We start from the raw sequence: 27,157 nt of genomic DNA on the forward strand, positions 1-27,157 counted from the left end.
AGTAGGGAGAGCATAGAGTTCAGCTCTACTGTACGCCTCATCTGGTCCCAAAATCCATCTGTCGCAACAGTCGTCTTCACACTGCTAATATTCTCTTACTGGAACACTCCACCCAGTACAGAGTGATGGCTCAGATTAAACGGTTAATCTCGGACGTAACAAAGTTCCCGATGCAATGGCTACTAAAGCAACGTGTCGCACAATCCACCCGTCAGGCCGCATGCTCTCAGCCTCTCAAACACTTCAATAAAATCTCGCCTGTGGGTTCCTGTCCCTGTGCAATCTGACTGGTCAGTTTGGCTTTGCTGGTTGATGAAAGACGCACAGGGAGGACAAGTCGCCATCAAATACGGTGAGTCTAAAACCAAACAGGAGGTGAAAAATAACAAAGGAGAGACTGAGCAACGGGCTCAACATCAGGGGTCTCCAACTCCAGTTCTGGAGGGCCGCAGTGGCTGCAGGGTTTCATTCGAACCCTTTTTCTTAATGACTGACCTGGTTTTGCTATTAATTCACTTCTTTTGTATTCATTTTCATCGGCTTGCTCTTGAAGACTCGGACCCCTCAATTGTTTCTTTTTCCTTAATTAGCAGCCAAACAATAACGAGATACAAAATGAGCCAAAACAACTGGTGTCCACCAAGATCCCCAAAATATTTTAGCAGTGCTCTTAGAAAAGAGAAAACTCGACAATTTCGAAAATGTCTGCTATTACATAATAATAGCAGCAAGAAGCCATGGGATTAAAGAACCAGTTTATTGAACGACACGACTCGGCGCCTCATTAAGCAACTGGTTGGAGTTTGAGGCCCTGACTTAGGTGGTCTTCCGTCGGCTCACTCCCTTCACATGTAAGGTAAGAAATGAAGCAATTCAGAGCAACGAGGAAGAAACTCCGGGGAACAAATCTTTAAAAAAACAGAATGAATGGAAAAAGGAGTTCATTAGCAGCGAAAACTGGTCACCAGTTAAGAAAAGGGTTAGACTGAAAACCGGAAGCCACTGCAGACCTCCAGGACTGGAGTTTTGAGATCTCTGCTCTACATGAATGGGAGCGCCGGCGTAGAGACACGCGGACACAGAGAAAAGGCGCTGAAGATAGCAAAACATTTTGAAACGATTCTCTCGCTTGTCTGCAACGGGCACCGTGGCAAGCTGTTAAGTAAAACATTTCCAGAAAATTCTCTTTTGAATGAAAGTGGAGTGTGCAGAAATGAGGAGGGGCCTGTGAATTGAAGACCCGCCTCCCTCCTCATTCATTGGTCAGGCCTGCCCAGGAGTGGCTCTTTACTTAATGTCAGCATTGCACAGCGTAGTCGGTGAAAGGTTTAAAACTAAAAATGAAAAGTTAAAAGAAAAGGCGGTGGAAACATATTGGGATGGAACGCCCGCCTTGTATTCCTGCATATCCCAGACTCTCCAACAAGCAGAAGATCAAATCACAAACCGGCAATGAAAAACCCTGGAAGTAGAGGACCCCCTCTGACTTAATGACCACCAAACGTGGTGTAAAGCTTGACTTGAGTTTAACGTCCTCTTGTTTAATTTAACAATATTTTAGCCAAAGTACACGTCTGGAACATACAACTGGATGCCAGACAGACATTTTTTTGGACGCTTTGACATCCTTTGCTATTGTCAGGTGACATCCATTGTATTAGGAGTTTTATCAGATGTGAAAGTATACAATTAAGAAGAATAACAACACATGAAGAATTGTTTTCAGACATCACAAGGTAAGTAACAGACAAACACACTTTATTTTTGGTGAGAGTTGTAAAGAGTTTTCACGCCTCCTGAGTGTTTGTCGATGGTACGTCCGAGCTCGTGGATCAGCATCTGCCGACCTGTAGGCCTTACGTATATTACATTTCCTGCTTTTCAGATCAAACGAGCTCAAGTGCAGTTTGTCCGCTTTATACACCATTGACTGTCCCTATAAAATATAGGGACCCTAATTTTATGTGGCATCATATTTGTAGCTTCATTAATTTGTGTCCCGTCTTCACCGGATTGGGCCTCCCCACTGGGGCTCAGGTGTCGTAACGTTTGTCAGACACTTTATTTTACAGCTGGCACAAACCCCACCCTGGGACCCTTATTTACCTTCTGCACTACACCTCGCAGCCCTCACCTGCTTGAGACACTGGTGGCAAAACGGGTCTCTGCAGACATGGCCACCTGTTCTGCCAAGCTAAACGCTATTTAAATGAACTCCATTGAGCCGGTGGCCAGCCAGGCTGCTAACTCGGATGAATTTTACCACACAGCAGTTTCTGTTTTATGCAGTGGTAACATTTGTTTTGTAGTCTGCACTGTCCTCAGAGTTTTATCAAGGCTACTTCCTGGTTTTAAAACTTTCACTGTTTCTGTTTGTAGCTCCTTTGATTCCACGCATCTTCCATAGATGTTACTTACTAATGTGAAATCGAGGCCCTCAAGACTTCAAATGAATTAACGAGATTATATCTGGTGTGAATTCTGACGTGGCTTTGGAGATTGCTCCGATCAGAGAATCGTTTCCCACACTCAGAACAGCAGTATGGCCTCTCCCCGGTGTGAATCCTCGTGTGGCTCTGAAGGTTTCGCCGTTCAGAGAATCGTTTGCCACATTCCAAACAACCATACGGCTTCTCCCCAGTGTGAGTCCTTACGTGTTTCTGAAAGCTGCTCCTGTCAGAGAATCGTTTGTCACATTCAGAGCAGGAGTACGGCTTCTCCCCGGTGTGAATTCTCGTGTGGCCCTGAAGGCTACCTAACCGTGAGAATCCTTTTCCACATTCAGAACAGCTATAGGGCTTCTCACCGGTGTGAATTCTCGTGTGTTTACGAAAGCTGCTGCTGTCAGAGAATCGTTTACCACAGTCAGAGCAACAAAATGGTTTCTCTCCCGTATGAATTCTTGTGTGGATCTGAAGATGGCTCACTCGTGAAAATCGTTTATCACATTCAGAACATGAGTATGGCTTCTGTGTCATCTGACCTTCTGGATCACCTTCAGATTTAGGTTTCAGTACAGTTTTGCTCCGCTCTTGGCAAACATACACATCCACAGAATTACTATTATGCACCTGTTGAGTGTTAATAGCATCTGTTTTGGTTTGATTTGTCACAGCCGGGGAAGCAGACTGCAAAGAGGTTGGTATCAAATCCTCCGATTCGGATGTCGACTTCTTCAGTTTTTTCTCACTTGGTGCCCGTTGTGGTCTGCTGTAAGCAAATGGCAAGGAGAAGCCACAACTCTCCTGTAAATCTGCAGAAAGACAATCATGTAGAATTAATGTAGACTTGATTGTTCACTTAATCACCATTTACCAAGCAGCCAGTTAACTAGAAGCTGTTGGTGGTCAATTACTGCTGTTCTATGGAGCGATGACAGCAACACTTAAAACTTCAAATAGGGACCTGACTACTTACAGAGGAGGACAATGTATACAACACCTGCTGCTGCTTGTGTGCATTTGTTTTTACCTGATCCTATCTAGAAGATGCTACCAAAGTTGTCACACCAAACCGATGAACAATTTCTTTCGAAGAGTCATCATCACACTGAATCAAGTGTGAGGAACACCACGTAAAGACTGGCAACCTGGCAGTAGCTGTATTGAGAACCTTACCAAGCCCAGGACAGGAAAGGACAGGGGGAGGCAGTTTATACTGGACATTGTCTCCCCTAGAACACTAGATGGAAGCCCCCAGGGGGTTGTGGTGTCGGCATGGATTCCCTCAGGGCATCTTGGGAATTGGAGTTCGTCAGCTAAGCTCTGTTGGGTCCTGTTTGGGTGCTGCAAGGACTGGTGAGCTCACTCTCTGTTGTGTTGGGACAGTTTCAGGACACCAGAAGTGCTCCCAGGTTTGATATAAAATGAGAAGCCCTGTCTCAGTCTGGGAGCCAGAGTCGGGAGGAGGTGGGTGAAGCCTGAGAGAGGAGTGGAGGAGGCTGAAATTAGTCAAGGAGACAGGAAGAAAAGCAAGAGTATTGTAGTGGGCTGTAACTGTGGCATGGGAAACACTTTCTTTTTGGAAGAGTTTCCCATAGTTAATAAATAAATAGTGAACTTGTCCCCGAGTCTATATGCTGGGAGTTTGGTGAGCTGCAGCGCCCCCTGGGGACCACACAGGCAAAAAATCTGTTTATAAGTCTGCAATGTTATTACTCTTAAATTTAATATTGTTTATTATCATTATGCTGCTGCTGGAGTATGGGAATTTCCCCTTGGGATTAATAAAGCATCTATCTATCTATCATATAGTGCCTTTCATTATCTATCTGTCTAATTATTATATAGTGCCTTTCATTATCTATCTAATTATTATATAGTGCCTTTCATTATCTATCTTTTATATAGTGCTTTTCATTATCTATCTAATTATTATACAGTGCCTTTCATTATCTATCTATCTAATTATTATATAGTGCCATTCATTATCTATCTATCTATCTAATTATTGTATAGTGCCTTTCATTATCTATCTATCTAATTATTATATAGTGCCTTTCATTATCTATAATTATTATATAGTGCCTTTCATTATCTATAATTATCATATAGTGCCTTTCATTCTCTATCTATCTATCTAAATCCGGTCATTCCTCAATATCTTCTTTCCCATCATGTGCAGAGAGCTGATTTAAATATCAAGTCACATCTGTGCGTATATATATAAATATTAGGACTATGATTATTACAGCTGTTGTTAGTTTTATTATAATGTTGTGCAAAATGACTTCCATTATTTCAAGTGCTGTCACTTTATTACGCTACACAGTCGCTTAATTCTTTTTATATCGTTAAATGAACAGACATGTACAGTTCGTTACGTCTTTTTATGTATGTATAGTTTCGAAAAAGCATCACTCAGGGAGCCACATGTTGAATTTCGTTGTACGTGCTACAAAAGATAACGACGATGACATTCTTTATCTATTCCAGAAGCCACAAGCAAAAGAAGCAAGAGGCTGGTGATGTTCTACATCGGCACTCAAAACGCTTACGACTGAACGTGAACCCAAAATCTCATTCAAAAACGAGACCCCGAAAAGTCGAGCAGAGTTGGCTCAAGCACAAGAAGAAGTGGCTTCACTGTGGCACCCTGCTGCAAACACACCATGACCTTTGCAGTTGACGCTTGTGCACTTAAATTTATCGGAAGTTAGGACAACCATCCGTCCATCCATTATCCAACCCGCTATATCCTATCTACAGGGTGTCTGCTGGAGCCAATCCCAGCCAAGACAGGGTGCAAGTCAGGAAACAAACCCCAGGCAGGGTGCCAGCCCACCGCAGGGCACACACACCCACCCACACACCAGAGACAATTTAGAATCGCCAATCCACCTCACCTGCATGTCTTTGGACTGCGGGAGGAAACCCAAGCAGACAACATGCCAACTCCACGCAGGGAGGACCCAGGAAGCACACCAGATGGGTCTCCTAACTCCGAGGCAGCATCGCTACCCACTGCACCACCGTGCCGCCCTAAGTTAGGACAGGATATGTAAAAATCAATAACAAAAACTTTCTGTTTTTGCTACCAATGATGTCAATTAGTTGTTGCAGCCCTGGAAGAATGAAAGGGAAGGTCTATAAAACGGTGATGAGACCAGCTATGTGGTGGGGTGTGGTGTGGAGATGGTGGCAACGACGTGAACACAGGAGGCAGAGCTGGAAGTGGCAGTTTCGCTCAGAGTAACAAAGGTAGACAGGATTAGGGACAGGGATATTAGAGGGGACGATACAGGTATGACAGCTTGGTGACCAAGTGAGAGAGGCATTTGAGATGGTTTGGGCACATGCAGAAGGGAGATGAGGGGGGACATCGGGAAAAGAATGCGAAGGATGGAATCACCAGGTCAGGTCAGGTCAGGTTGGGGAGCATGCACTGGTACACAGCGTTGCCACACACCCACCACATGACAAAACAGCTCGGGATCCTGACTGGCCAACCCCCAGGCAGACACAGGGTCCAGTCCCACCCTCCAGGTGTTAACGTGGGCATCCCCTTGGCCTGGTCCAGTCACTTGGGCCCTCCACAATGAGTGCCCTGCATGCCGGATCACTGAAATCGCACCACACGGCTGTGGGGTCGTAACGGACGCTCCCTCACAAATGCAGGCAAGAGGAAAAGAGGAGATGTTGGATGTTGTGAGCGAGGACATGAAGGCAGACGGTGTGGCAGAAAGTGATGTAGAAGACAGCGACAGATGGAGGCGGATGATCTGCTGTGGCGACCCGTAAATGGGAGCAGCCAAAAGAAGAAGTTGCTGTATTCCTACACAAGGAGATTTGTTAGTAGTGGGCAACATCCTGGTTGATCCAGTATGCCAGGTGAAGGTCTCGTGCCAGTATGAAAAAACCCAAAAACCTGGCAAACAAACATAAAACCCGCATTGTGAAAGGAAACAAGGAATGCAATCATCTGTTAGCATATTTGTGTCTCACGCTTACGGGGACTTCTTTGTGTGTGTGGACCGCCACGTGAGCTGCGTGTAACACGTTGGCCATTCATCTTTTACAAGAGATACCCAGAGTGCCGAGGGTCAATGCACACATAGGAAGAGAGGACAGGAAGAAGCCGCACCTTGGGCTGTTGTCTGTCTGTCTGCCCGCCTGCCGGCATCTATGTGGGCAAACAAACTTGTGTCGGAGCAGTCGAACCTAAGAAGAGTTTCAAACTCGATGGACTGCAGGATTGAAAATCAAATTCTATTCCAAACCTCCAAAGCTTGAAATGGCCGCACACAGGATGACATCAGTGACCGTCTCCATCGCTCCGCTCCTGTCCTGTCCGGCCACTAAGGTCCTCTGATTGTGGTCCACACTAACCTGCACCCCATGGGTGACAGCAGGGCCTTCAGCGCCCAGACTTTCGAATGACCTCCTGACGTTAATGAGATCAGCCGACTCCATTCCTTCTTTTAAAAAAACTCATCGTCTCTGTTAGTTGACCTCTCTGTCCGATGTGTGTGTCGCTAATGATGTCATTTACTAGGCTTTACTTTTAGTATTTTAGCACCTTTCTCTGCTTTACTGTCTTTTATTCTATTTAATGTCTTGTACTGTCTTATCTTTCTGAGACTCGGTGATGGGCATGTGAAAGGCGCTATATAAGGAAAATGTATTATTAGAGGTACGTCTGGGTTACTCACAGGCAGGTCCCTACGTATTTGGATCATTTTGGCTCAGCATACGCGCCACAATGGATTTGAAACAAAGCAGTCGAAGAGTGGACTTTCAGCTTTAATAAAACGGGTTTCACACAAACTGCTTAAAAAAAGGCAGACGTTTTTATACAAAGGATTCAAAACTATTTGGTCAAACAAAGCTAATCCTAAATATGACGATCATCCTTTACCGCCACGGACTGCCTGACACATCTGAGCCCGCCGCCGTCCGCCCCAGTGATGCTTTGTCTTGTTCGTTGGACTTTCAGTGTTGTCCGCATGTCCAGCTGGCTTGAGGTTCGGCCATTGAAGAATTTTCCACTTGTTTGACTTGAGGAGCCCTTGTGGTTTGCGGTCATCCTGTCAGTTGTGCAGCCACTCCGAGCAGACCGTATGGCGCCCTCTACACTTCAGAATTCATCCTGCAACTTCTACCAGCGGTCACATCTTCAATAAACACCATCGACCAACATCCACTGGCAGCCATGTCTGATCAGGCCATGTTTCACAGATGATGTGGTGCTCGTCAGATCATGAGCAACGTCTTCTCTTCTTTCCATCATTCTGGTACATCTTAGTTTACTGTTTACTGCCAAAGTCTTTGCTATGCTTGAGGTCTACCAGTGCTTGGCACCTTGTGGTAGACTCTCTGTCTTTACCGTCAAGAAGTCTTCTCTCGATTGTAGACCTCGACAATGACAGGCCAACCTCCTGGAGAGTGGTCTTGGTTTGGCTATCTGTCGTGAAGGGGGTCTTCTTCTTCTTCACCAAGGCCAGAATTCTGCGCCCACCCAGCACGGTTGTCTTCTGTGGTTTTCCCAGCTCACCTGTGTGTTCCTTCTCTTTACGAATCGACCAGACGGTTGAGTTGACCACTCCTGGTGTTTCTGCTGTCCCTCTGATGGGTTTGTTTGGTTTTCTCTTCCTAATGATGGACTCTTCTTACCTGCCTGGACCTCACATTGAGAGTTCACAGCCACAGCTTACAAATGTGAGTTCGACTCCAGACCTTCTACCTCCTTAATGGTTAATGAAATAATGAGGGACCTGCACACACCTGGCTAAGGAACTGCTCCTCAGTCAAATGTCCAAATACTTCTGAGCCCCAAAATAGGGGGGTCATGTATAAAAATGTCTGCCATTCCTAAACGGCTCATACGATATTTCTGTTTCACCCTTTGAATTAAAGCTGAACGCCTACACCTCAATCGTGTAATGGTTTCTTCATTTCCAATCCATTGTGGTGGCGTACAGAGCCAAAATGATGTAAATTGTCCCACTGTCTAAATACTTAAGGGGGTGACTGTATATTACATTAACTAGTATGACATGCGTCACCTGTTAGAAAAGCAAACTCCAGTCTGAAAGGTCTACACATGCTCTTCATAGCTGGAAGTGACATCTCTGTCATGATACGCGTTTCGACCGCCACGCCTGCTCCGAGGTTGAGTTCTTTTACAACATCGAGTTCTGCCTGCTCTTCTCTAGCCATTTACCAGACACAAAGAAAATGAACACACTGTGGCGTGCAAAGGGTCAATATTGTAGTCTGAAAAACGTGAAGAGGTGACAACCCGTGTGGCACATTCTACCCCAGCGGCCCCACTGATCATGCCAGAGACACCGTCATTGCAATGGAGACGACCAAAACACTTTTCATAACTCCTGATGTGGTCACCTGTCACACAACCTGAAGGCGTTTCTCATGGTAACTCCACCCACAAGTTTCCTGGCCCCGCCCCTTCTGGCTTCTTCTTAAGTGTCTCGTGTTTGACTGCAGTCTGATAAGATCTCTTAGAAGATCTCTTTAGAAATGTGTTTTTGTTGCTTTGCAGTTTGTCTCTGAGGTGCCCCGACACTTCATCTTGTCTTGTCTCCGATCTTACAAACTCCTAACTGTCTTGGAATGAATAGAACGTTCATAATGGACGTCACAGAAGCGTGAAATCCAGCCATTTCCAAAGCCCGCTAAATCCTGAGCAGAGCAATGGGGCACTGGGGCCTATCCCAGCAAGCACAGGGAACACGGCAGGAACAATCGCTGGACCTGGCGTCAGGGTGAACCTGAAATGGTCCTCCGTAAACACCAGAAGTGACATATTGCCATTGTCGATTACAGTCACACTCAATGACAGAGTATTAGGTGACTAAAAGCTGGCGAGACGGTAATGCGCACAATGGCTTGTTCAGTTCCAGGGGTCACGTAATGCTTACTTATTCAGAGATTTCTAACAACATGTCGGCCCGTTTAATGAGAACACATTAGGACAGGGGTGGTGAACTCCAGGCCTGGGGTGTCGTAGTGGCTGCAGGTTTTCATTCTCACCCTTTTCCTAATCAGTTTTCACTGCTAATTCACTTTTTCCCCATCATTTTAATAGCCCTGTTAGAAGAGTTCAGCCCTCTGAATTGATTCCTTTCTTCATTAAATGGCAGCCAAACAGAAATGAGATGTGAAACGAGCTAACAGATGACCAGATAAAGTAGGGGTTCAAACTCCAACCAATTTTGCTCCAATCACTTTCAACTCTTGCTGTTAATTAAACCCGATATTTAATTCCATGGCTTGTTGCTGCTCTCATTCTGAAAACTCTTGTTTTTCTGTTCTTTCTAAGAGCACCAATGTCAAAATGTTTTGGTGACCTGAGAGATCAGCCTTACCGAGACCATCGCCTCTCTTTAATGTCAGATATTGTGTGATGGGCACAGGTGAGCTGGTCGTGTGGTGGCTTGTTTTGTGTCTCATTGATGTTTGGCTGCTAATTAAAGAAAAAGAAACAACTAAAGAACCCGAGTCAAGTGAATTAAAAGAAGTAATCAGCAGCAAAAACTGGTCACTAATTAAGAAGATGGAAAGAATGAAAACCTGCAGCCACTGCGGCCCTCGAGGCCTGGAGTTCACCACCCCTGCATTAGGCACTACGACAAACCTCCTTAGTAGTCCCTGTTACTGCTCTGAGGTTATCCACTTTTCACTTGTAAACACCTCAGAAAATGTAAGTTTAGGGCATCTGCTATTTCATTGTCTGTATCTTTTAATTCCCTTTACTATTCCTGATGAACTTGACCTCCTCCTTGACTGTTCTTTTACTACTAAAATACTGAAAGAATCTCTTGGGGTCTTCTTTCCCTTATCTGCTATATTCCTCTCCAACTGTCTTTTAGCCTCTCTGATATCCTTCTTAATGGTTGCCCTCATGTTCTCATACGCGCTATGATTCACTTTGCAGTCATTAGTCTTATATGCCTTATACAGCAGTTTTTTCCTTTGCAACTTCTTTTTAAATCTTTATTAATCCATGTGGAGTTTTTTAGTTTCCTATTACTTCCAAATTTAGGTATGTATCTGTCCTGCATTACATGTAAAACATTTTTAAACCTGTTCCACTGCTCCTCGACTGTCTCCACATTTAAAAGCTTATCCCAGTCTATCCTACTTAGACTTTGTCACATCTGCTCAAAATTAGCCCTACTAAAGTTCAACTTAACAATTTTAGTCTTTGCATCTGTACTCTTACAAAATACTGAGAATTGTATTACATTCTGGTCACTTGACCCTAGTGGTTCAATCACCTCTACACCCTCAATTCTATCCTGATTATTACAGAATACTAAATCCAGACAGGCTTCACCCCTTGTTGGTGCTTTAACATGCTGTGTTAAAAACAGTCTGATTACTTCTAAAACTCCTGCTCTTGTGCTCCTCCATCTGTAAGGTTATCCCAGTTAATATTTGGATAATTAAAGTCCCCCATGACTATAATATCCCCCTGTAAACTTGCCTTTTTGATATTACTAAAAGATGTGTGTTGAAATTACTGTCTGAATTGGGTGGTCTATAACACACTCCTAAAATAAGACCTTTTCCCTAATATTTTCCAGGCGAAGCCACATGTCCTCACTAAGATGGGGCTCATCATCCAACTGAAGATGACTTACATTTAAACCCTGTTTGGCATAAACAGCAACCCCACCTCCTTTTCTGTTCTGTCTATCCTTCCTAAAAATGTGTATCCCTCTATGTTACACTCATCCCCATCTTTGTTATTTAGCCAGGTTTCCGTTATTGCTATAATATCATAATTATGCTCTGCTACATACAACTCCAACTCACTTACCTTATTTTTGATACTTCTAGCATTAAGGCAAGCTATTTTTAATGTGTTAATCCTTCTACCTTTACGTGTTTGCTTAAAATTTACATTACTATGCATTTTTATTTCTACACCATTGTTTGTTCTTCCATGTATAGATCTAAATCTGGCCTGTCCTAACCTCCCTGCCCCCATTCCCTAGTTTAAACAATCCTCGACTAGCCTACACATACGCCTCCCCAATACATTGGTGCCCCTCCGGTTCAGATGTAACCCGTCACAGTCTAACAGGTCCCATCTGTTCCAAAAGGAGTCCCAATGCACCATAAACCTATACCCTTCTACCCTGCACCAAGATTTGAGCCACGTGTTAAGCCTTCTAATCTCCTCAATCTTACCTGGACTGGCGCGTGGCACAGGCAGAACTTCGGAGAAGACTACCTTGTCAGTTCTGCTCCTCAGCTTGGTACCTAACTCTTTGAATTTGGATCGCAGAACTGACAGACTACCCTTATGTATGTCATTTGTTCCAACGTGGACAATGACAACTGAATCCACCCCACTCTGGCCAAGAGCCTATCCACCCTTCCAGGGAGGTCTCCCACCTGTGCTCCCGGAAGGCAACACACCGTACGAGACTCTCTCTCTCTGGAGCACACCTGCGCTTCAATCCCCCTAATGATTGAGTCCCCAACTATCACTACCTCTCTCTTTTTGGGAACTGGTTTTGAGGTGGCCCGTTGGGGCTCCTCATCCCTGCCTACCACCTCAGAATTATCAGAGTCACCGTCCAGCTCCACGAGGACATAACGGTTAGACACTTCTAATTCTGGGGTTGATGCCCCGACAGTGTGCACCCTTTACCTTATGCCTTCTGACTGTGACCCACCTATTTCTACCTGTCTGGTCTGAAATCTCCACCCGCGCCACCTTGGGGGTGCACACTATCTCTCTAAAGGACACCTGGGCCAAGTCCGCCAATTCTCTACTACAATGCAGGTCAGCCATCTCCCGGTGAATGCCACTGGACTCAAAAGTTACATATATTTTTGCTTACCCTCAGGTTCCCTATGCTGATTTGTTGAGGATGGTTGACCTCCAGATGTTCTTCTAGATGTTTCCTGAGCGGCCTTTGTCTCCGATTTTACTGACTCAGATTTCACACTAACAGAATGCTCTGGAGAGTAGAGCCATCCATCTTGAGACCGGGACTGACAGACGGACTCCTCCTTGATACTGTCTAGGACTTTGTGTGTCTGCGTCTCAATGACGACAGGCTTCTCCTCAGCCTCCTCCTTAATGACCACTGACCTCGGTTCACCATCTTCCTCCTTAATGCACAGAGCCTTCTGTTCAGGGTGGACCCGCTCCCATTCACAGTCCTCCTCCTTCACATTTGCAGTCTTTGTCTCCATGGAGTTCACATCTCCTCTGTCACATCCAGCCAAGAGACACCAGAGATGGCAGCTTCTTTCTCCTTTCTGTGGAAAGATTGAGATTGAGAATCCCACCAAAACATCTGAACACATTTAAATTTCCCATAATACACGGCTCCACACGTCAAGTGACAAGCACTCAATCGGTAGACACGGCCGGACGTTCTCGATGACCGTCTGTCGAGGCCGCCACAAGTGCAACCATAAAGGTGGACAGCCACAGCCCATTTGTGTTCATGGCACCGACTGAACCTCGACTGTAACACACGAGTTATTCAACCCAGACGTGTTCCACTAAATCTCGACTTCCTAAGCGCGTGTCGAGGGAGAGTCACCTCGGCTCATTGTTAACTGTCCATGGTAGCAAAGATCACACGGAGAAAGTTGGATCGACAGAAAAATGACAAAAAGACTTCATCCCGTTAATGCGAATGAAACTGAGAAAGGTTCACAAAAAAAAATAACGATGTCGTCAATTAAAATAAAACTCAGTCATTTTAAAAGAGATTTTCCGCCCACTTGATCTTGCACATGATGAATACGCGGGCGTGCAATCGCCGGTACGTTTAAAACCGCGTATCGTGATATTAGCATACGAGAAGGACAGTGACTTGTGGACGTGTGACAGTGGCCCTCGCAGATGGCGTCAGAATCTCTCCATCAGCTGGCGCATCCTGCGAATTTCACTGCCCACCTTCAGCCTTCTGTTCGAGAACTTTGAGCGAATACCGAAGCCCCACCAAATCCGTAGATTTCATTGGCCGCAACTGACCGTCAGTCACAGATGGCCCGACGTCAGCGAAGCACAGGCAGCTTTCATTCCACTTAAAATGGGCTCCTCTGGAAGACACAGCCGGGCAGCGGAGGATTTGTCCAGCTTGAGTAGCCACCATGTCTTCCACTTCAGTTAGTACTTACACTAAAATATATTATATTGTGACGGGTGGTCTCGGCCATTACCTAGCCTGCTGGATGGAAGGACCTGGGGAGAGAGACGATAGAGGGCAGCCCTACTGCACCACAGATTCCTGCAGGGCATGCTGGGACTTTGAGTTGCCCTACTTTGGGTAACGCCGATGAGAGTTGGGAGTCGGGAGGAAGAAGGACGAAGCTTACGAGGGAGGCGGAAGGACTGTGGATTGGAAAGGCAGGACTGTGCTAATGCAGTTGTGGTCCTTGTGTAGCAAGGCTACAGAACTTGTCAGTCGGGTTGGCCTTCTGGACTGTCCGTCTCTTTATAATGTGGTCGGCTGGGTGGGTGGGCGCTCCGGTAAATATTCCAGCTGCCTCTAGCCGGCGTCATGTTTCCATAACAACCGAGAGGGGAAAAGATGTTCTTTTTAAGGGGAATGGCGGATCAAGGAAGGGAGATGCTTTAAGAAACATCAGGATCTGACCTCACCCAGGGACGTCTGCTATTTGTGGGTGGCCACCCTGAAGAAATAATCGGTGTAAGAGGCCAGGGTCTGGTGTTCTCCGGGTGCTCCCAGTTTGGCGAGTCGGACTCGTGAGTGCGTTTCTTCGTGATAGCCAGCGGAGAAGCCGTTTTCGCCAGTGGACCGTTGTGGCCCCTCACGCCTTACGGTAGGAACTGAACTGCAGGTTTTCTTCTCAGTATATATGGACCAAGTTAAAACTTTCTTTAGAGTCTGTGTCAAACCGCGGGATAGGATTTGGCTGCAGGGAAGGGCGTCTGGGGAAGCGGGATCACAAATAAATTTATTTATTTTCTGATTTTTTTCTTTTTCTGCACATGGACAAAGAGGGGCTGAGGACCGAATATGGTGATGCTATTTTATCCTTCAAATATCGTCCACTTCCCGCCTGGGTGGTGAAGTGTAGGAACGGCGTTCCCGGCATTGGGCGATTGCTACGATTGTGCTCTTATGGGGAGCGAGGAAAGCGCCTGCCCACCCTTAAAATGAAGTTGTGTGCTGTGTGTCCTGTCTGTCTGTCTGTGGTGGGGTTAGGGCGACTGTGCACACCCCCAGATGGAAGTGAAGGTCTGTGACTCTTTGTAGCTAGAGACCCACAAGGGGAGAAAATGAGTCCCGTATTGTGAAATACTTTTTTATTCCTACGCTTTTGACAACCTATCAGGTGTCATCATCGTAGGAAAATGACTAGAGAGACAGGAATCAAAAGGGAATATATAGCAAATGGGGGGGCTAGCACTCTCTGAAACACATCACAGAAACCAAAAAAGATACCGGCAGGCAAATATGGTGGGCTAGCGACACACAACAAATCCGACTGCCGAATTTCTAAAACAAGAACAGAAGATCGCAGCAGAATGACAAGAGCAGCCGACCAATGGGGCGCGAGAGTCGTAGTGGACCACGAGAAATATGTCATCGCAATCTCTGACACGACCACACAAAAAGCACCCTGAGTAAAATCAACAGCATCCCGGGTAAGCTCCGAAACAGCCGCCATTTAAGATTACAACAACATTCATTTCTGTCGCACATTTTCATACAGATGATGAAGCTCAAAGTGCTTTACATGATGAAGAAGGAAAGAGAAAAAAAAGACAAAATAAATAAGAAATAGGGGCGGCACGGTGGCGCAGTGGGTAGTGCTGCTGCCTCGCAGTTAGGAGACCCGTCTGGGTTCGCCTCCCGGGTCCTCCCTGCGTGGAGTTTGCATGTTCTCTCCGTCTCCTCCGGTTTCCTCCCACAGTCCAAAGACACGCAGGTGAGGTGCATTGGCCATCGCAGTGTGTGCTTGGTGTGGGTGCCCTGTGGTGACCCTGTAGTTAGGATAATGGATGGATGGAATTTGAGAAAGACTAATTAACATAGAATAAGACGAAGGTGGTCCAATGGCCAGGGAGGACAGACAAAACAAACAAAAAAAACTCCAGACGGCCGGAGGAAAAAAAAAATAAAATCTGCCGGGGGGCCACGAGACCACCCAGCCCCCCTAACATAAATGATCAGTCCTCATTGTATTCAGGGTTCACATGGAAGGACTTGATGATGACAGTCACGTGGACTTCTGGCCTTTAATCCATCAATGGTGGGACATCACGGTTACCTGATCAGGTGGTGTGGGGGTGCAGATCACCACAACACAGAAAACCAGAAAAAGAACAGCAGAGAAAGTCGGGGTAGGGATTACAAGATGACTATAACATGAAATCGAACGATGCGATCTGCCCGGAGTTCTGCGGCCCTCCTAAAAATCCACAAGTCCCCTTTAAAATGACGAGACACTCTGAAGCCTCGGCCTCATTCAGCGACCTGAGACACTCGGAGGCCCGTGAGATGACCGTCGGCGTTCTCTTTAGACGCCCGATATTACCGAGCCTCAGGACGTTAACTTAAAACGTGGCGGGCGCTATAGCAGATCGCACAATTCAAAAACCACAGAGTTTGTGTTTTCAAAATGAAGACTGACAATGTCTGCTTCAAAGGTCAGTGAAGATATCAGCTGTTTTATTACCTGCAATAGGAAACGGCCTAACTTTATCAGATTAGGTGACATCAAATGTTAATAATGCCATGGGGGAATTCAAAAATACAGAAAGGAAAAAATAGATGAAGGTCAGTTTTCGTGTGGAGAATAGTATCAGCACGGTGGCGCAGTGGGTAGCGCTGCTGCCTCACAGTTAGGAGACACGGGTTCGCTTTCCAGTATGGAGAATGCCTGTTCTCCCCGTGTCTGAGTGGGTTTCCTCCCACAGTCCAGAGACATGCAGGTTTGGTGCATTGGCGATCCTAAACGGTCCCTAGTGTGTGTGTGTGCCCTGCAGTGGACTGGCACCCTGCCCGGGGTTTGTTCCTGCCTTGCGCCCTGCGTTGGCTGGATTTTAACCCTGTGTTAGAATATAGCGGGTTGGATTAACTGACTGACTATTTGATTTGTGGTGGGTGGCAGGCAGCTGGCAAATAGACATGGAAAGAGGCAGGAGGATCCCTACCCACATAAGGACCTGGGCATTCTGAAGAATGGGTACGCTGGCATATCCCAGCAGGCTTACATGGAGGAATATTACCTGGCTGGTAAGGAAGGTGGCAGCAACCCGAGAGGCAGGTACACCAATGGACGCCCACAAGGCATGCTGGGAGTTGTAGTGCCGCAGAGCAGCCCTGTTGGGGTCCCTGGGTTCCACCAGGTGTTGTAGTTTATGGGACTTCCGGTTGACCTGGGCTATGTCGGGAAGGCACTGAAAGTACTGCAGGGTCCCAGATAAAAGGTATCCCCTTGTGTATTGTGTTGTATTGACCCCCATTTCTGTGACCCCCACTGCATGCCCAGCCTACCTGGAAAGGGGGGCGTCTCTCTCTCTCTTTGAACTGCCTTTCCCGAGGTTTCTTCCATTTTTTTTTGGGGGGGGGAGTTTTTTTTCCCCTTGTCTTCTTAAAGAGTCAAGGCTGGGGGGCTGTCAAAAGGTAGGGCCCGTTAAAGCCGATTGCAGCACCCCTTATGTGATTTTGAGCTATATGAAAAGAAATTGTAATTCTAATTGTATAACCGCCTTGCCACATCCAGGCAAGGAAGAAGGACAAGGCTCACCTGGAGGTGTGGAGGAGTGGAAAGAGAAAGAAAAGAGGAGTTGTGCGTATCGGAGAGCCATTAAATCGTTTCTTTAAACCCAGGCTGGTATTTGTGGGGTGGTGTCTGAAGTTTGGGACTACTGTATGTACAGAATATTGATTATAATGCCCAACTTCTGTCCTTGTTAATCGTCAAGAAAGCATTTTAATGAAAGCCTCATGATGTGTGACCCAGTCCTGCTGCTACGTTTGTAGAAGGACAGGAATTGAGAATCGAGAGGAGCCGAATCCGGACTCCTAGGGTCTGTTTATCAGTAACTGACAAGGACGTGAGAACTTCAGTAACTGACAAGTGAAATGTCACCGCCGTCCGTAAGTCAGTCATATCTTTCCATGCACCTAGTGTACGCGTCAGTAAAGGTTTTCTTCTCATCCTGGACTGGCTTTGTGATTTCATTTTGACAGCCGATGTATGAATGTGCGGAGTGTCAAACTCTGAGTATCGTGACACAATTTTTAGAAATCCAAGAACCGCAAGCAAAGACTGATGCTGGGGGTATTGTGATGGGTCCAGAGCCCCCTTGTAGTTTTCAACACCGCCACTGGGGGGTCGGAGATAAGAAGCAGAACACGTCTCAAAGTGGCAGTAGTCAACAGCAAAACAAACAAACAAACAAACAGCACTTACTCGCTGAACTTTCTCTTGCCATTTCACGACCTGATCGGGTCTCTTTTTTCCTGTCCAGGACACGGCGCCGTCTTCAGGCGTTGGTGCGGCTTCTGCCTTATCACGGATCACAGCTGAAATCGGAGCATCTGAAATGCAAACCCAGCAGCAAAGGATTACAAAGTTTTTATCTTTAGTTGAACTAAACCGTGGTGCAGAACAGCAATGGCCGCCACATCTCTGCCGTCCGAAACACCCTAAGCCCCACCGACTTACAAGACACGGGAGGGCCTGTGCTCTCTTTTGACCGGACAAATAAACTGTTCAAACTTTGATGGTTATTTTAATAAAAAAGTTAGAAACAAAATGAAATGCATGCGTAGGCACTGCGTAAACCGTTTGTGCAATTAATGAGACAGGACGGCCGTTTTCATCGTTCTGATAAGCTCACAGTATTTTGGACAATTCTGCAAAATTGGCCAATTTTTTTTTTAATAAATGCCCTGCAACTTCAATCAATGGAGGAAATGTTGCCCTTAAAACAATAATAATAATAATAATTATAATAAATATCAAAGATGAACACTAAACACCGCGGACTTGGGGAGCTCTGTAAGCTGCAGCCTGCACGGGCACTGCCACCTTGTTTAATAATAGTAATAATAATAAATGATTTCCTACCTGGTTTGGCACACCGCGCCATACGGTGCCCTGTGTCGAGGCTCAGCGTACACTCGTGTGCTGCATTACCTACTTCTCATTATTTATTAGGGCCTCTTTCACTTGCTGCGTGCAATCATTAATTATACTTGTAGGTGCGAAACAACGCGTGGCTGCGGCAGGAACTTTACGCGTGTCCAGTCCTTGGCGTTTCACATTAATCCACTCTGTTGTTTTAGGAAAACAAATGTTTATTTTCCACAGTCCAAATGAAACTCAAGACAGACGAGGTAAGAAAACCGAGTGTTTTATCAATCCACACAATAACTTGCAATAACTTCCTAGTTCCCGTGACCCAAGACCTCTTCTTAAAGTCACAATACCCCACTAGAGCTTAATAATTATCGAGTCCTATTCTTAATATAGAAACTAATCTTGATTCACAGAATAAATTCACATATTTTCAAATGAAGTGAAGATCCATCCATCCATTATCCAACCCGCTATATACTAAGTACAGGGTCACAGGGGTCTCCTGGAGCCAATCCCATACAACACGGGGCACAAGGTAGGAAACAAACCCAGAGCAGGGTGCCAGCCCACCGCAGGCTTTCCGAATCTCGCCGTTATATTAGCTTGCTAGTCGGTTAAGGGATTGGGGCGAACCCTGGGGGGCTGTGTGCGTGTGTGTGTTGTCCTTGGCGTGCTCACCTCGCTCCTGTGTTAGCCGCTAAGCGAGTCGTGGGTTTCGTTTGGCTGACGTGCGTATCAATCCTCCCCTGCAGACCCAACGCACACACAGATCACTGGTCTCCGCAGGCGGGCTACCTCTGGGCACACATATACGCCAAGCACAATTTAGGACCACCAATGCACCAAACCTGCATGTCTTTGGACTGTGGGAGGAAACCCACGCAGACACGGGGAGAACACGCAAACTCCACGCAGGAGGACCTGGTAAGCAAACCCGGGTCTCCTAACTGCGAGGCAGCAGTGCTACCCACTGTGCCACCGTGCCGCCCATTATGTATACACATAACGATTTTTTTTCTTGGTAGGACTTGGCTTCAAGGCAGAATCCACTATAAACAATGAAATAAACAGACGTTTCCTGAAGTAGAGACCAGTGATCTGTGTGTGCGTTGGGTCTGCAGGGGAGGACTGAAACGCACGTCTGCCAAACGAAACCCACGAAAGACGGGAATGGCAGTCGCGCCAGAGGACGAGTGCGAACGCTGGGTGTGGATGAAGCGACGAGCCCCGACGCCGGTCACTTACCCCCGTGTCTAGTTGGCGAGTGACAGGACACACAAACTGAGCAATCGGCCACGGTGTGTCACTGGACACCTACTGCGCCCCCGACCGTGGATACCATCGCTAGACGTCATCATCATCTGAGAACCCCCTCCTGTGATGTCACTCAAGGATATTTTTTTTCTGATGAGTCCCAGGGACGAGAAAAAGCGCAGACCCGTCCAGCTAGCTCGGCGCTCTTCCGCGTTTTGACTTGGCGCATGCTCAGTGCACAACAACGCAATGCCTGCCTTTCACGTTCACGCGGACGCGCACGCGCGCCGCCGTCCTGCGTGCCCGGCAGGCGCCTCCTCCGCTCATAAATTCCGCAGCGCGCTCCGCGTAGTGCCGACGGGACAAACAGAGAAAAAAGGGGAACATTTTTTTAAAACGGATTTCTGAGAAATTTATTTGTGTGCTGGTCTCTAGTGCGCTGTATAAAAAGGAATTCACCAACTTGAAAATAGAAAACTGCTTGGAATGATAACGATAAGCATCGTGTCGCCAATAAGGTTAAAAGAGCCTCCTGTGAGATGACCCGTTTGCTTTCTCCAAATCGGGACCCCTCAAGCTGCGTCTGTCTGAAGACGAACGACGGTGGAGATTTCGGTTTGAGGGTCGTGCAGATTGTGCGTTTAGTTAGCAGCGCCTGGTTCTTTTTTCCGACGTTTATCTTTCTTTGATTGCGTAAAACTTGTTTTGGATGGATGTTAACTTACGGCTTAAGTTTTCTTTTTAGAAAACAGGACACGATTCTTATCAGTGCCATTGAGAATTAAAAAAATTGTGCTGAATTTATTCATTTTTTTATAGAAAACATTTTATTCAGGTGGCATGGTGGCGCAGTGGGTAGCGCTTCCCGGGTCCTCCCTGCATGGAGTCTGCGTGGGTTTCCTCTCACAGTCCAAAGACATGCAGGTTAGGTGCATTGGCGATCCTAAATTGTCCCCAGTGTGTGCTTGGGGTGTGTGCCCTGCAGTGGGCTGGCGCCCTGCCCGGGGTTTGTTTCCTGCCTTGTGCCCTGTGTTGGCTGGGATTGGCTCCAGCAGACCCCCGTGACCCTGTGGTTAGGATATAGCCAGTTGGATAATGGATGGATGGACATTTTATTCATAAATGAAAATGGGTAAAAATAAAATCACAACTTTATTTATTTTAATGTATTATATGAATTAAATTAAAAAAAGAAGTATTTATTGGGGGGGCTAATGAATCCTCCGCTGCACATCTGAGCAGGTCATCCACCTGAAGCAAAACAAGAATGGGATTAGCTAGAGCTTGGGGGAGGCTTACCATGTGGTCTGTGTGTGGACCCCAATGCCAAAGTGCAGTGATGAGGACACTGAGCTGTGAAATCTTAAAGTCCATTTGAATGAGAGGAACTGCCGTGCAGTAAGTAAGCCAGCCGGCCCAGGGGGACAGACGGCTCTGCTGATGAAGCCGCGGTGTGTGTGGCCGAGTGACGGGTTTGTGTCTGATGGGCGCTTAAGAGATGCCACAATTCAGGGGGTCACTGAGGTCAGGGCTTGTACTGTAGTTGTGAGGTTATGGGTGGGTGGTGGTCAAGGGGGTCTTGCTGTGATGAACATGTGACCAGGAGAGCTGAATTTATTATGAAATCAGTGGGAAAAGAGAGGAGTGAAGGGGGCCTTGAGAAAATCAAAAAGCAAAAGCGGGGTCTGAATTAAAAAAAAACACATTAAGAACCCCCGGGTTTAAAGTACACGTGCACCTTACATGGGGGGGTGACATCGAGTGACTGAGCAGAATGGAGAGGACAGAAAACAAGGGGGCCGCGCTTGGGCGTCTAGGGGACTAAACTGCTTAGTCACCAGGAGTTGGTGACCCGGAGAGCAATTAGAGAAGAGTGTGATGTGAAGCCTGCCGAGATCTCAGAGGCTCACTTTGTTGTGGAGCGGAAAACGACTTTGGGACTCCTTCAGCCTGTTACACTTTTCAGGCAGACTGTACGTGTGTGTGTGTGTGTGTGTGTTTAACTTCTCTAATGAAAGATGCAAACCCCTTGGTAGCCTCTGACCCTGAGGGAAGGCACCGCATATCTCCTCATGAGACCCAAGACAGGATGTGAAAGGCGCTATATAACAGATAGAGTGAAAGGCACAATACAATAGATAGGAGTTTATTTGTCCCCAGTGGAACATCTGGTGAGGAGTTCATGATCTACAGGTGGGTCCCATTCTGTATGTACACAGAGCTCCTTCTCTCACGTTTGTTTAATTTCACCGAGGGTTCCTCCCCAAGTTGGAGCTCAGATGCCCTTTTTCTTTTTGTTCATTGATTCCTTTTCTTTATGGTCATTTTGTTGGTCATTTAGTTTCTTCCTGTCTGTGTATCTTGTGCCATGTCTTTTTTGAGTGGTGCCCCTAAGAGCTACACTTAGCTCTTGAAAGCCCGCAGTCCCTTGCGGTTCATTGTGAATGTGCCAAGTTTAATTGAATTTGTGACTTTTGTTCTCCTCTTGGGATTCCTGTATTTGGGACCACCGCCACCCCTCTGTTTCTTGGCTATTCTACAATTCCATCTCTTTGAACTTTGTTGGTCTTGTGCCGCCCTTGTTGTTTCCTGTAACTCATTTGGCCTCTTGTGATCCTCAGAGCTTATTCTGTGCCTCAGTTTTTTTGTGAAAAGAAACCCTTTTACGTGATAAGACTCTTCTTGTCCTTCTGAAGTGACCACTTGGGGTGTGACGGTGTTCCCCATTAGTGGCCTTTTAGTGGCTGCCTCAGAGGTCTTTACTTCCTTCGAGAGTCGCCCGTTGTCACCTGCATGCCCTGGCCGCTCTCGTACATTCACATCGTGTGGACCGCCGATAGTCAGCACGTCCAGGATTCGATTCCAAGAGGGACTTCTTGTCCGTGGTCGCCTTTTGTGTTCGAGTGCTTAGGTGAAGTTGAGTTTTTTTTTTTTGGTTTCCTGTGTTGTCTGGCAGCTCACAGTCGGCACAAAGCGGTTCTGTCGCAGATCACTTTGGGGGCAGTAGTGTAGTCCACTTCTTATTAGGTCGTCACAGCGCATGCCCACTTATAAATGCCCCTGTTACAGGTATACAGCGCTTTTCAGTCCACACGCTGTGACAGTCTACAGCCTACGGAAGCCTATTAGGGCGACGGTAAAAAAAAAATCTAAATGTCGAGATTAAAGTCGACATTTCCACTTTATTCTAATAGTTTATTTTGTCAGTGGAATGTCGCAAACTAAACTTCATCTTAAAATGAATGTTTAATTTACTAGATTTTCTCAAACCCCGTCATAAATTACTGTAGCACATTCAATGCTTTATATTAAGTGTTCCCCGACCCAGTCGTTCATCTCTACCGCTTCTTAGACGGACTTCTTGCACTGAGAGGCGCAGACAGCGATCGCCGCACATTGACTTCATGATATTCCTGCTCTCTGAACATTCAGAATATTAAGATGAATACTTGATGTCTTCTTCACGATGAAATGCATTAAAGCAGGTATTAAACATGGGTGGCGGGGGGCACGGTGGCGTGGCGGTAGTGCTGCTCCCTCGCATTAAGGGGTCCCCAGGTGTACATTCAGTGTAGTGAACTTTATGGCAGGTGTGACGAGGCTCCAAAAAACTGGATATATGAATGGCTATCGCACTGGTTTAACTGGAATATCGTGTAAATGATGTGGTGATCGGAGACACGAACGCAGAATTCAATGGATGGTCTTCTGAGCGGCCTTTCTTTATTGCAGGCGTGCTGTGTGTCTGACGTACTAAACCTCCACTTCCTATCCTTCCTTTTCTTTCTGCACATCGCCACACGATAAACGTCTTTGTGAAATTAAAACAAGTTATAAACTTCAGAGTTTTCAGAACTTAAAATGTATTTAAGCATCCGGGGGCATGGTGCCATGGTGGTTGCACTGCTGCTTCGCTGCAAGGGGGTCCCGGGTGTTCCCTGCCTTGAGTTTTCATGTTTTTCTGGTGGGTTTCCTCGGCGTGTTCAGTTTCCTTTCAAAGTCATGTAGGATGTGGGCTTTTGTTATGTGTTATTGACCCTGCTAGTGTGTGTGTTGCTCGTATTCACCCTGCGATGTGCTGGCGTCCCATTCAGGATTTAATCCTGCCTCAAACAAGATGCTTGCTGGGATGGGCGCAGCCCTGAATGGATGGCATAATTAAACATGTATAACGAAGATGTTCTGAAAACTCCATCCCAGCAAGCACCGCGCCCCCAAATGCTTTAATAATTTAAAGTTCTGTAAACTCTGAGGTCTAAGTTTATAACTTTATTTTAATTTCACAAAGACGTTTATCGTGTGGTGATGTGCAGAAAGAAAAAGGAAGGATAGGAACTGGAGGTTTAGTAGGGGAGACTGGGGACGGTTGCAACAAGTCTTATTTCTCCAATTAGAAACATGCTAGAGTGCTGACACTCGTACTGCACATGCTCAGTTAGGCCCTCTCTCCACCACAGAGAAACTATACACTTTCATCATCTGCTGCTGCATTTATTGAAAACTAACTGTCTTGATGTATGAAAGTCAGTCTTTTTTGCAAGTTGTTTTTTGGACTTGCTGTCCATAACTTTTATTTGAATTAATCAAGACATACCTCGTTCAGATCATTGTGGTGCTGACTTTTAAAACGTATTGTTCGCATGTTTCCCTGACTCTTTGAATAGATAGCACATGGTGTTCTGTCATGGCTGGCAGCTCAGGGACAGTTGCAACCGTCCCCAAGCCAACCAGCCATATTGAAATAGACCACATAGCATTACTTTTTAACATTTTTAGTTCAGAACCAGGACATTTTTTTTCAGTTTACGTCTGAAGTATACTGCTATACAGCTTAACTGTAGTTTATGGATCGAAAAATAGAAATAATATTCTGTTTTTTCCAGTATGCCAAGAGTGAGGAAGAGAGTTACTAACAGAGGGGTTCCCCTTGAAATTTTGGAACAAGCTTCAAACGTAATTAGGAATGAGGGCAGGACAGTCCGGGCAGTCGCCAAGGTCTTGTCCATCTGTCATCCCACCTAATTTCGATTCCATAAGAAAAGAGAGAAGCTTGCAAGTGAGGGATCAGATAAGTTACCACGTGAGGGCGCTGGACCATCAGAAGACCAAGAGAGGAGTCTACAGTCCCTGACAAAAGTCTTGTCGCTTCTCTATTTTGTCGAAACTCCTGCTATTAACCTGACTTTTAATGAATCAACTGGTGTTAGAAATAGCTCATATGAAAAGCTAAAGCCCACCCAAATGATGTTTAATGCACTGAACTAAATGAGTTTCACTGAAAAAAGATTTATCATGTAATCAAGACAGAAAGGTCAAAAGTTTTGTCGCTTATACAGAAAATGAACAACTTTACTGCAAATCCAAAAATATGTCAGCAAATTAAGTAGTGGTGCTGTGAGACCCAAATTTAATATCTTGTATGACTTCCATGAGCTTGAAGGACAGCATCCATGCTGTTTGGCAAGGATTCATACAATTTATTGATGAAGTCATCAGGAATAGCAAAGAAAGCAGTCTTGCATGCCTCCCAGAGTTCATCAATATTCTTTGGTTTCATCTTCCATGCTTCCTCTTTCATCCTACCCCATATGCTCAATGATGTTCATGTCTTGTGACTGGGCTGGCCAATCCTGGAGCATCTTGATCTTCTTCGCTTTAAGGAACTTTGATGTGGAGATGGAAGTATGCAATGGAGCACCATCCTGCTGCAGAATTTGGCCTTTTTTATGGTTGGGAATATAAGAGGTAGCTAAGATTTCTTGGTATTTTAGACTATTGATGTTGCTTTCCACCCTGCAGATCCCTCATACCTCCATACTGGATGTAACCCCAGACCATGATTTTGCCTCCACCAAACTTCACTGTTTTCTGGGTAAATCTCGGCTCCATGCGGGTTCCAGTAGGTCTCCTGCAATATTTGTGGTGACTGTGGTGTAATTCAACAGAAGATTCATCTGAAAAATCCACCTTCTGCCACTTTTCCAGCGTCCATCCTTTTAGCAGGCTGTGGGCCTTGCCAAATGCCACACGGTTTTTCAATTGTCTTTTGTTTAGTGCTGACTTATGGGCACTGATTCGACCGTGGAGGCCATTTTGAGACAGAATCCGACAAACTGTTCTGATTGACACAGGGACTTCAGGTGACCAGGTCTCGTGGAGCTCTGCTGGCCTTGGATTTTCGAGCCAACAAACAGTCCTCTCGAGCAGTTGTCTTGCGGGGTCTTCCTGACCTGGGCTTGTCAAAAACGTCTCCAGTCTCTTCAAATCTTTTTTTTTTACCCTCTAAACTTGACGCTGAGACACACTGAAGGTGTTTGCCACATCAGCAGTGGATTTGGTCTTCAGCCTCTTGATAATCAACACTTTAGTCTCAGGGTGAATCTTAGGCATGTTTGAAGAGGTCTAGTTGCAGTTGATGTGAAGGTCTAGTGTACTGGGGTTCTTTTTATACACACCTGAGACCTCATTGATCCATTATTAGTCACAGGTGAAGCTCATATGACAAGGCAGCATCACTTATGTCTTGACTCAATGGGCTTTACCAAGCTGTGAATATTAGAATACTTTGTGTCAGTTTCGTTTTGCACTGAAACATTATTACAGATGCTGATGGGATTAAAATGACCCATTTCTTGTAACAAAATCTTAATTAGAAATATATTTTAGCGGCACTTCAGGTCAATTTGTACACAAGCGACAAGACTTTTATGAGGGACTGTAAAACAGTATTTACAAAGGGACGCAGCCTTACTGTATATTATGGGATAGGTCCTAAAGAGGTAAGAGAAATGAACAGAAACATACAGAGGGTAAGAGGGTAATATTGGTAAAAAGTGAAAGATAATAAAAACTCTTTATTACATTTTATAACATTTTATTTCAGGTCCGTAGGCCTGCATTTCAACTCGCCTCTCACTTTCCCTCACACATGGCTGGCGTTGACTGGTTTTGGTTTTTTAAAACGGCACCCAACTCTCTCAATAAGACGTCCTCAAGCCACAAGCCTTTCGAGGGCAACCGGCTTTAATGAAACAAATGTTAACAATTTAAGTCAGGTTTTGGACAAACACAAGTTTCAGTCCCAAAACATACGGAACATGTGATGAAACTGGGATAACAACTGTTCAAACTCCCAACAGGGTTGTGCCAAGACGTGGTGCCAGGCAAGTGGGTGCAGCAGAAAGAGGCCCACTTGTCACACTGGCTTGTACAATCAATGCACTTGGTAACTCCATACCCCCGGTGTTCATGTCCTCGCGTGTGCATTAAAAACCTCGTTTTGTTCACGACGGCCCACCTGGCTGTATTGGGACAGCCAGCGCATCAGGGTGGAGGCAAGAGGCTGA

The 27,157-nt window shown here is 45.9% G+C and overlaps 1 protein-coding gene across 1 annotated transcript in view; it reads right to left on the reverse strand.

The window, feature by feature from the left end:
* Positions 1-1,736: 1,736 nt before the first annotated feature.
* The window catches only part of LOC120539107 (gastrula zinc finger protein XlCGF26.1-like), a 50,611-nt gene continuing 25,190 nt past the window's right edge, over positions 1,737-27,157 (reverse strand). The window contains exon 5 of the mRNA XM_039768871.1: positions 1,737-2,973. Within this exon, the coding sequence (XP_039624805.1) occupies positions 2,418-2,973 (556 nt within the window). The 3' untranslated portion in view covers positions 1,737-2,417. The remainder of the gene's footprint in view (positions 2,974-27,157) is intronic.

Source organism: Polypterus senegalus, chromosome 11 (genome assembly GCF_016835505.1).
Source record: "Polypterus senegalus isolate Bchr_013 chromosome 11, ASM1683550v1, whole genome shotgun sequence".
In the NCBI taxonomy this organism is placed as follows: Eukaryota; Metazoa; Chordata; class Cladistia; order Polypteriformes; family Polypteridae; genus Polypterus; species Polypterus senegalus.